This window comes from Lycorma delicatula, chromosome 12, assembly GCF_047948215.1.
Source record: "Lycorma delicatula isolate Av1 chromosome 12, ASM4794821v1, whole genome shotgun sequence".
NCBI classification, from domain to species: Eukaryota; Metazoa; Arthropoda; class Insecta; order Hemiptera; family Fulgoridae; genus Lycorma; species Lycorma delicatula.
In genome coordinates, this window is record NC_134466.1 from 20037709 (window position 1) to 20049861 (window position 12153).

Below are 12153 nucleotides of genomic sequence, written 5' to 3' on the forward strand. Positions count from 1 at the left end.
GTTTATTCGAATACATTAAAGAAAGGTTGCTTTCAGTGATTAATGTGTGTTCACGTTAAATTTACATGTTGAAACAGTTGATTTTGTGAAAAATTCGTAGTAAAACATATGCTTGAGATGCTCCATGAGGTTCTACCTATTGTGTTTTTTTATATAGATCGCTGATGACGTCATGGGGAATCCCGTTTCTTATAACATGACGTCAGGTGTCAATCATTCCTTATATCGTTGACCCTTAATATTAATATGTAAATATATATAGCGAACGTTAAGAGCAATACCTTATTAATTTATAAAATTAAAATTTATTAATCAGAAAGCAAAAAAATTTGAAATTCGAACGAGTTAAGTTATCAAACGATTCTAACCCGTCTGATCTTAATATAAAAATTATCTAACGAAATAAAAATTTATCTAACGAATATGATTTAATTACATTTTTACGTAACATACAAAATGATATTGAACGTTTATATAAGAAGTATTCTCTCAATGATATTAATATTAAATTAATGTGCGAGTATATAAAAGAGATTATTTTCAAGGCTTACGCAAGAAGATTTTTAAAGATTTAAAGTCAGAAAAAATACAACTTTTTGTTGACACTATATCGTGTATTGATAGTGCTTTTCAAAATTTAACTGAACAATATTTTTAATTGAAACACAAACTAAAAAAAAAATTCTGTTTCTGATTTGTTGTTTTAAAATTCCAAATGAAAAAGAAGCATTCATTGGTTTTTTATTAAAACAATAGTGGAATGTTAGCAATAAAAATCATATAGATATTTATGAATTTTTAATATCTATGAAAGCGAAGGTAAAAATGCCAAGCAGGAAAATATAAAGTAAATAATATTAAATATTATATAGTTGTTGTTGAAGTGAAGAAATGTGTAGATAATTATTACAATTTCTGTGAATTCAATTTACATAGTAGTACTCGCTGAAGGCGGACGTTGTAGTTTCGGCTCCTCTCCAACCACAAGCCGAGGTACTTAACGCACCCCGACGTGGGAATACTGGTCTGGTCCCAGCAACATTAATTTGCATTTCTCGCAAACTTTTCTCGACCAACGCTACTACGGAGGTTTTATTAGTTGCTAACTGTAGTCCTCTCACCTCAAGCCAACAACTTATTCGCCGGACCGAATTATTGGCTACCTCCTCCACTTCTGCTTCAGTGTGTCCGGCACGAGGAGGGCCAAATCATCTGCAACAAGTTCAACATCCCCATCAAACTCACGTCTCAAAAGCCCATCAAAACTGAGGTCCCACAGGAGTGAGCCGAGTACAGACCTCTGCGAATCCCCGCCAAACACGCCAAAAACCAACTCACCATCTTCTGTGGGGGTTTTAAGCCTTCTGCAATGTAGGTAACTGTTAATTATGTCAAGGAGATACCCACTTATATTCTTCTCTTCTAGCACATCAATAATCGTCGGCCACTGGAGACTAACAAAAGCGTTCCTGAAGTCTAGGAGGACCACTAACGGTATCCTCCGTCGACGCCCAGTGCCACTACTTCAATCTCTAGCCCATTCAGTTACACGTTTCAACGCGTCAATTGTGGACTTTCCCCTAACAATGCCATATTGATCAGGAGAAGCCCACCCTTTGCTTCCACCTCGCACCACAGCCTATCAGGGATAAGTCTCTCCAACAGCTTATCTACGTTGCTGAGCAAGCATATCGGACGATATGAGACACCGCTCCCAAGCCTGACTCTCTTCTTTGGCACTAGGACCAACCGCGCTTCCTTCCAACAGGAAGGAAAGCGACAGCTCTCCAAAGCTGTATTGTAGGCGTCCAGTATGCCCCAAGGATGTCTTGTCACCATTAATTTAACGAGCGATCCAGGAACCTCGTCCAACCCCGGACTCTTATCTGCACTAATTCGTTGACTAGCAGTCTCAGCTCCTCAATGGAGAATATTTGCTCATGTTCCAGGGCTATCTCATTCCAGGAGTCTTCAACTACTGGGAACAGCCCTCGATAACCCGAAGTGTTGTTTCTCGAGATATAGGGGGTATGGGAGCGCCAAACTTGTTCATGACAATTTTATACGCACTCCCCACGGATTAACGTCCAGATCTGCTACCAGCTCCGCCCAAGCTTTCGCCTTGGCCTCCTTAATGGCCGCACAAACGGACTTTCTTTCTTGTCGGTATGCAACAAGTAACTCGTCAACATCATTAGAAGCTCTCTTCATTGCTCTCTGAGGTTTCCTTCTAGCAGCGATTGTAGCTGCTCTCCTGGTAGTAATCTCATCAGTCTACCAGCGGACTCTTCTCTTTGCCGGCCCCTCAGGTCGTCCACCTCGACTGTACTCATCACACAGTAACTCCATAAACCAATCAGGTGTGATCGTCGGAGCAGGGTCCAACCGATCAGCCACCCTGTCCACAATACGTTTGGCCTAAAGTTCTGAGGGCCGCCACCTTTGACTACGGCAGGGATTCCCGACCTTCCACATTCTACCGTGAACATAATAACCAAGTGGTCACTCACCAGCTCTTCCTCACAAATCCGCCAGTCCTTGATCCAATGGGCAATCCCACCAGTGGATGCGGTAACATCTACAACCGAGCCTCGTCCCCTGCCAACGAAGGTGGGAGGGCCCAGTATTATGCGTCACAAGGCCAGCCGCATTAAACGTAGCAACCAGTATATAGCCTCTTGCAGTAGATCTCATACCCCCAACTCTCGACATTCGGATTTATAATCTCGAGTAAGAACTGCGTATTCACTGGTTTCCTAAAACTGCGTATACAGGCCTCTAATTCATCAATAAGTTGCTGAAACCTCTCATTTCCAGAATTCGGGGAGATGTAGCCTGAGACTAGGCTAAAGTCCGCAAGTTCTGCCATCACAAAACCATTACATCTAGTAATACGAGATGTCACATATCTACCCGACACATTGAAAATCGCCGCATCCGAATCTATGTACACTATCCACGGTAGCGCAGCCACTCTTCTCACATTAGGTTGAGCACCGTAAGGAAATCAACATCATGGTCTATCGATGACCTCCAAATAAGATCGTGAGCTATGGCACTCCTATTGGTGTTGATCTGCATTATTTTCGTGTGTGAGAGTGTCGGCGGTCCCTACTCCCAATCCAATGACCGACCACACCACAAGCAACATATCTGGACAGTGCAGAGCAATTCGCTTTTTGATGACCCTGACCACCGCAATTATAGCATTTATTACACCTGTCAGGCCCTTTGCACTGGGAGGCGATGTGGCCAACATTCCAGCATCGGTAGCAATCGGTAGAAGGCCTCCGCAAATCAACTCGGCAGGACTGCCAGCTTACCAGGATACGGGAACCGGCAGTCAATATGGCTGCCTCAGCAGACGACAGTATTACTGTTGCATGCTGGTTCCTGCTGAAGGCAGATCTCAATGAGGCAACCCTCGCAGTAGAGTCGCCCAATTTCTTATTCTCAGCGTCCTAATCTTTTACGTGCACTATCGCCCTCCTGGTTGACAGTCCTTTATCAATGAACTTGATGTCAGGAGTCTGAGCAGCAATCTTTCCCTTAAGGCTGGCAGTCGCCTTGTGTCCTTCAACCGGACTTCAATATCTTCACCCTATCCTTGGCGTATTATACTGAGAGTATACTCTTAGACATAGCATCCCCAACAGACGTTTTAAACTTCCGTAATAAAACAGCATCAGTCGTTCCTTCCTGTTTTACAACCGCAGTGATCACGTCTAGTAGACTCTAGTTTGATCACGTCTAGTAGACTTATTCGGTTCTCCGGTGAGGTACAGCGTACAGTGAATCAACCGTCGTCTAGCCCAGTACTCCAACGTCTTCTTTACGATTGCCCCTAGTTTCCCTTTAGTTGTGGAGAAAATCAAGTAAAGCTGATGTAATCATATCAACTTCGGGAAAAGATCAGTAGTTTATTGATTTATATTTTTAATCATTTATAAAATAGATAACAATATGTCCACAAGCACACATAAATTTTATATTACTTTTTCCTTTAACGTAAGGAATAAACGTATAAAATCTCAAATTATTCAATTTATTGATGATTTTAATGAGGTTTTTGCTCATTATTGATGCGATGAATTACGCATAAAAATAACTCTTAATAGTAATGTTACTCTTGATTACATAGCATTAGATGATTAGTATTATGATAAAAATAATTAAGCAAAATTTCCTTATTATTTACTTTCAATTAGTTCAATTACAATAAACATATCTACAACATTAAATTAATAGTTTATTGATAATCACTTTATTTATTTCTATATTGATTCAAAAATAATGTTTCAGTTGATTGTTTTATTTTATTGATTGCTGGCGACGAAATGAATCCGTAAAGATGGGTGTAATCGATTTAAAAATTAAAGTTGAAACGGAAGAGATTTTTTAAGTCCAATACAGTCGGGTATTGTTTAATAATTTACGACAATATAATTACATATTCGCCATTGACGGGCACTATGATAAAGCAACAGTAATAGGTTAAAAGTTGCAGATTATTTAATCTAATAACAATAATTATTAATTTTATTTGTTTTTTAATTTTGAATGATATAAAGCTATTGACTAACATTAAATGGAGATGAAAAATATCACTGCCGTTATAATATCTATGTAAAGCAATATATAACAAATAATTATTATTTCATTTAAAGAATGATTGACAGCTGACGTCATGTTATAAGAGACGGGTTTCCCACGGGATTCTCCATGCGTCAGCAGCAGTCTATAGTAAATGTTTATTAAAAAACAAACTAATACGAATAAGGTAGGACCTCTTGGAGTATCTCAAGCATATGTTTTACTGCGAATTTTTCACTAAATCAACTGTTTCAACATGCAAATTTAACGTGAACACACATTCATAATTGAAAGCAACCTTTCTTGAATGTATTCGAATAAACCCTTGAAAAAAGACGTCCAGATTCAATCGTCAATTTCTTAATTGGTTCTTTGATATAATTTTGGACGCATTTCAAACCCGTGTTTTGCTATATATTTTACAGTAAATCCACTCTTTCAGTGTGTAAATTTAACTACAAATAGGAGATAATCTTGGAAAACATACGTTGAGGTTCTGCCTCAACTTGGACTCCAGGGGTCAAAGGTCAGCATAACGATTGAACTTGGTCATATTATACTACTTTAATTTTATTACATAATAAGCTACTATTACATTTTTACTACTCTTATATTAACTCGCTCTTGGACTATGTATGTGAAATTCATGGTACGGAACCTTTCAGTCGAATTTTGGAGCACCTCCGCTTATCTAATCGCTCTGAAATTTTGCAAACAAGTTTGCTCCTGATGACAACACATTTTAGCAATATTTTCAAGCCGCTAAGATGCTTCTAAATTGCTAAGCGAAAAATGCCTCTTGAACTTATGTAACCTCGTTTATATGCATATTATCAAAGTGAAAGTATTATCCATGTTTGTGATAAATTTTGCATTACATCTCGGAAACGGTTTGACCAATGCCGAATCTGTTTGGTATTCTATCCGTTTTGGCTCCCTTCCAACCTGGCCCCCACCGCAAACCCCTCCTAAAATTCAACCTCCAATCCACCACAAAAAAATATCCTACAGCTCCCAAACCCCTAGTTTTTTCTGTTTTTAATCGAAAAAGAAATTTCGACCCCCACTCACCCAAATTTGACCCCTACACCGTTTTTTCGAGTTAAGGCTCAAAAGAAGCGTTTTTTGACATAGAAGACACTGCTGACGTCCTTTTATTATGGTGGCAAAGAAAGATTTCTAGATTAGCGAGAAAGCAGGTTGGGTCTACTGAGGGAGAGAAACACATGGAATGTCAGTTCCCTCAAGCTACGTTAAGGCCGTAGACAAACGAAGTACCTCGGAGAATATGGAGTGAGTGCAACTGACAGAACAACCTGTGGAGGTGCAGGTGTCTAGCCTTAAGAATTATCGATGTTTGTGATATTGTCATTTTAATTGATTAAATTAAACGAAAGTATTTTATTCTACGGCTGAGGCAAAAATTCAAATTTCATATAACCGTTACATTCAATATTTATGTTTGATGGTTCATCAAACATGGCCCGTGTGCGAGCAGGATGTGCTGTATCCAAAAACAAATTACTGCGTACACATCTAGATTATGGCAAGAATCAAATACAAAAAACACCAATTCATCTTGCTCCAGTCAAGTGTATATCAGTGTATTCAGTAATATTTTAAGATATAAAAACTTTTAAGCTCTCCGAGGTATTGGAAACTGGAGCTATGAAAACTTCGAAAGAGTGCTCAAACCTGAACGCTAGCTAAGCTGTAAAGTGTAATCTTATGAAGACTAAAAGTAGAAAAAAAAAATATCTAAAACATTTTTTTAAAACACTACTCTTAAAGTTTTTGCCAATTTTTTATGTGCGTGATGGATGACCTAAAGAGATACTTTGTCATGAGCACCCCACTCGTTAGGGCATCCATCACGCGTATGAAAAAATTGGCAAAAACAACAAATTTTTAATTTGAAGCTATGACTTTCACATAAAGCTTGTTGTCAAATCGATACTCTGATACCGTCCTAAAATTATTTTTTACCTTTTAGTGTTTAATTTAGTAGTGGTGTTTTAAAATATTTTTATTTTCTACTTTTTAGTTCATTTAGTAAAGGAATGGTTTTTAAAAGTTTTTTTACATATTTTTTATTGTCGCTTATACTCAGAGTGATGGGTACCGATCGATGGGAAATATTAAGTCGTGAAATATTCAATTTCGGCGCATGATACCATCAAAATTCTATGACCATCGTTTTCGAATTTATTCCTATATTAGTGTTCGTTATACCATCACGAGATTGTAACTTCTCTTATCAAAGCAGTAGAAAAAAATACCTACCTACGTTGTTTAATCAAATTATAAATAAATCCTATTTTACGTTGAACTTAAATAATGAAAGAAATATGTGACAGTATATACAACTTCACAGATTTTTGTATTTTTATACTATTTTACTGGGAAAAATAAACACTTACGGGATTTCAATTTTCTTATATATTTCTTTCTCTGTTTCTGAATTTCTGAAACACAAACAAAAATTAATGCGTTAGAATTCTGAACAATACAACGAACTATTATCCGTGTTCTAGTCGCACTACAACTTTGCTGATGAGTTTGAAGCTTAACGATTTGCTTCATACGTTCATTTAAAAACTTTTATTTATGATACTCCTACAATATTTGTTGTAATCTGGTCAACTAGTGAACAATAATCAACCACCCTAAGCATAATAATCAAGAATTATTTGTTATTATCTGAGTTATCGAGCAGAGAATCAATCTTTTATCACATTTGTGATGAATGTGGTATAAATTTAATATTTCTTTTAGTATTCTTTAGTACAGTGCTTTCAGAAAGCTGCTGTGCACTGCAATTATTGACGTGTAATGACGAAACTTCTTAACTATTACTTTGTATTTTTATTCCATTATTTTATACGAATGGATATTACAATAACTGGAATAGTTTATAAAAGGTGTTGAAAATGACCTCTTCATACATCAGTGCCACATTCCACACGTTTCAATTTGTTGTCAAACACTTTAAACAACTGATGTACTGCAATGTCTCGTACATATGTAAATCGTACGTTGTCTGTTTTGCCATACACTGCTTTTTTCGATGCCCCAATAGAAAGTAATCTTTTTTTTTTCTTCTGTTTAGTCTCCGGAACCACTGTCAGGATTACTTCAAACGATGAATGAGGATGATATATATGAGTGTAAGTGGAGTGTAGTCTTGTACAGTATCAGGTCGATTATTTCTGAGATGTGTAGATAATTGAAACCCAACCAGCAATGAACACCGGTATTCACGATCTAGTATTCAAATCCGTATAAAAGTAACTGCCATTACTAGGATTTGAACCTTAGAATTCAGGACTTCAAAATCAGGTGATTTGCGAAGACGCGTTCACCAACAGACCAACCCGGTGGGTTATAGAAAGGAATCTGGGGGATTCAGATTAGGCGATCGTGCAGGCCACAAATCCCTCGAAATTATTCGTTTACTAAAGATATTTCATAAAAAAGTCATTTACCTATAAGCTGTGCGCGCTTGGTGCTGTCTTGTCGGAACCTACCGTAATTGATTTCCACTTCTGATAACTGAATAATGGAGTTAAAATAGCACAATAATGGTCACTATTAAAAGTATTTTCAAAAAAGACCGGAAAAGACTTCAAGCGCATTTCACTCACACCGACCAGACTCCAATTTTCGATTCGTGTAAAGATTGTTCAAATAATTTATGGGGGTTAGTTGTCGGTCACAGTCCTGTATTTTGTAAATTGATATAGCCTCCCTGATGAAACAATTCTTCACTGTTAAAAACGTTACGTCGAGGACACCTACGGAATTTTGGTCAATAAATCGTTTAAATCATTGACAATAATTTAGACTTTCGGCATGATCTCCAGTTTTCAGTTCTTAAACACACATTGCTTTGTATGGGAAATGTTTTAGTTGTTTTCTTACTGCTTTATGGTCGCCAATTTGATATGTCGCTGCCGTGCTAACTTACGCATTGGCTTTCATGGACTTTTAGTGATATCATCCGAAATATCAAGCAGCTGCTGTTCGTTTAGTTTACGTGGTCTTCCAATTCGATCAGCGTCTTCAACAGAGACTGTTGCCGGAATGTTTTCGAGAAGATTTCGAACTGCATTGCGGTGAGGAACAGGTGTATTTGGAAACTTTTCTGAAAACTTTGCTAAATCAGTATCTGGAAACCAGATACTGTTGAATCAGTTTTATAAAACTGATTTATAAATCAGTTTTGAGAATACAAAAATATAGCCTAATCTTTTACATGTGATAAAATAAACTTTGTTTAATTCAGGTTCTCGAGGTGCTGCCACAAAAATAATCAATCCTTTAACCACTTTTAAATTATTTTATAAACTCTTTTTTCGACGCAGTATGGTCCTTAATTTTTATCGATAAAAGGCATTCTACAATATTTTATTTCTGTAGTCGTTAGTAATACCATAAAACATTACAATCTGATGTTAAATTTGACTGAACAATTTAAAATGAGAGGTCCTACAGTGCCGTTTCTCAATTATCACTTAGCAGATTTATCTTTTAGTCGGACACTCACGGTTACGTGTATTTATTTTTTTAATTATTTATTATATTTATTTCTTATTATCATCGAGATAAATTTACAAAAAAAAAAAAAAAAAAAAAAAAAAAACAGGAAAAAATCAGCAATAATTATTAACGTGGAATATGTTTTAATCGTTATTATTTTATTTTTTGTTTTATTAATAAATTTGTTTTCAACAGATCGCAAATAGGTTTTTACTATTATTTACTGAGTTCCATAAAAAGAATTGTTCAATATTAATTACAATACAACTGTGGGATCACTTTTTTAAATTTGTTCACTCAAATTAAATTTACCAGCGTCATTAATTATTAATGTTCCCAGAATATGCAGTACTGCCTGGCATTGAATTTGGAGCATAATTTTAGCCAAACTCTTTTCGTAACAATTAAAAAATCGAACGTAATTAGACACAGTTTATAAAAAATATTTGCTTTATATTAACTTGTAAAATGTACATCGTTTTTATAATATAGAAAATAAATATTATTATGCACCTATAATTTTTTTTAAAATAATGCTTACCTTAACTCATTTTTCTTATCCTGCAGCCAAGATTTACTGAAAAATTATAAAATAGTAACCGGTTATGGAGATGAAATACTTATTGCATCGTTAACATATGACTTAATTAGTAATTAAAAATAAATTTCTTTGCTCTAATTAATAGAATGTGGTTCAAAATTAAAAAAAAAAAAATGATGTGGACACCACATGGCTTCGTTGTACACCTATTACATTACATATACACATTTTTTTTTTTATAATGAAAAGTACATAAAATTTTATTTCACGAGTAACGTCTGATATTTTTTTAAATTTTTTTATTGTCATTATTGAATTATTATTTCATGTATTTTTTTTTTATAATCACCAGTTAATAATTATTAATAAATCTATATATTTAAATTAAAAAAAAAAAAATTAAAAAAAGGAAGTGAAGTCGAATTTCAACCGATAAACCTTCTCCTTGTAAGATCACAATATTTCATTAGATAAAATTTTATTTGGCTATAATTCTGGAACCACAGAAGATATCGTTTAAAAGCTCTCAATGAAGGCTTATTACTGCAGTTCAGTAAAAGTCTAAAATACAACTTTTTTGGATTTTGGGCTTTTTTGGACACTTTTTCAGTTGTTTGGAATCAAAAGGGAAGGTGCCCAACTGCATGTTACAACAATTTTAAATCCAAAATTTCAACATCCTAATGTTATTCGTTTTTGAGTTATGCGAGATATATACGCACATACGTACGTACATATATACGTACAGAAGTCATGCTGAAACTAGTCAAAATGGATATTTCCGTTGAAATCTGAAAACCGAAATTTTTCGCGATCACAAAACTTAAATATCTGTAATTCTTATTGATACTCGTAAATAATTTTACATTAAATTCAATTTGGTTCTTCTTTTCTAATTCGTACGTTGCAATCTATTCAATAAGCGAAGATGAAGAAACCCTTCGCCCAATGACTGAAATGAATGATATGAGGATGATATGTATGGGATATAAATGAGTTGAAGTCTTCTACAGAGTCAGGTCGACCGCCTGAGACCTGTGGTTAATTGAACCCCTATTGCCAAAGAACACCGGTATTCACTTTCTAGTATTCAGATCCGCATAAAAGTAACTAACGTTTACTAGGATTTGAACTTCAGAAATCTAGACTTCGAAAATTGGCTCTTAAATAACTGATATCCGACGAAACGTTAAGCAAATAATTGTTCTTTTTTAAATTTATCGTCTTCAAAACTCTCTCTCTCTCTCTCTCTCTCTCTCTATATATATATATATATATATATATATATATATATATATATATATAGAGCCAAGAGCTTGCATCGGTGGTTTTTAATACAATACTGTTGGAAGGAGACATACAGGTAGACCAAAATTATGATGTCTGTCAGAGCAGGAATATTGATAATACTAAAATATATCCTAATCTTTTACAGATGATAAAATAATTTTTTTATATCAGTTTCACGAGTTGCTGTCACAAATTAAAAGAATCAATCCTTTAACCGCCTTTAAATTATTTTATACACTTAATTAAGTGAAAACTCTTTTATCCGATACAGTATGGTCCTTTATCTTTATCGATAAAAGGCGTTCCATAATATTTTATATCTGTAGTCGATTCTGTTTAATCAAGAGCAGCCATAGAAAATATTAATCTAACGAAGATTTTATTTAAGCGCATTACATGAGCCATCCATTTTTTTTTATTTGATGGTTATGTTGTGTTATACATTCCATAGGTTATAAATAAATTAAATTTACTTATTTCCGGTCGATTTACGGCAAAAAAAAATTCGTCAATATCATGAGAGGCTTCGTAGTATTATAAAGAGTCATCCACGATATGATGCTGCCATTAGAACTCCACTAAATTATGAAAAATATGAATCCAGGCAATAATTTGCACTTGTTTCTTTGGTCGTTTCATTTCCTATTATTTTCATTTTTTGGGTTATTTGTATGACTCCGGTTTTTAAGATAATACCAATAGTTAACTTTGAATTGTTGGAACTCCACCCGTTTCAGACGTGGTAATACAGTTCACTAATCATAAACACGAACATATGTTTTTTTTTTTTTGTATTATGAACTAAAAGAACAATTCTGCCACTCTAAGGACAGTAAATCCAAAATCATTAAATAAAAAATCACATGAAAATAGCTAGTAGGCCTGATTAAATGCCCGTAAGTATTATCATATTACTGACTGCGTTGAATACATTCTAAGAAATCCCTATAAATTAAAAGTCCTCTTAATTAGTTTACAGTAACAATAAATAACCATTAAAACTTAAGATGAACCACTGTTGTACTTCATTACAATATCTATCCTTCTAATTCACCATTTAGTAAATAGATTAAGTCTATACGGAACATGTGTTGATATCGTATTATACAATATCATAAAGCTCGGCAGAAAAGAAATTTGGGAGCAGATGTAGAGGATGGTGAGACTAAAATTTATAAGATAACTGTGAA

General features: G+C 34.8%; 1 protein-coding gene across 5 annotated transcripts in view; it reads right to left on the reverse strand.

The window, feature by feature from the left end:
* The window catches only part of LOC142333431 (uncharacterized), an 86427-nt gene that overhangs the window by 16092 nt on the left and 58182 nt on the right, over positions 1-12153 (reverse strand). For all 5 annotated transcript variants that reach the window (XM_075380507.1, XM_075380504.1, XM_075380502.1 and 2 more), the window contains 2 exons: positions 9674-9709; positions 7014-7058 (listed from right to left, as the gene is read on the reverse strand). In XM_075380507.1, the coding sequence (XP_075236622.1) occupies positions 7014-7058; positions 9674-9709 (81 nt within the window). The remainder of the gene's footprint in view (positions 1-7013; positions 7059-9673; positions 9710-12153) is intronic.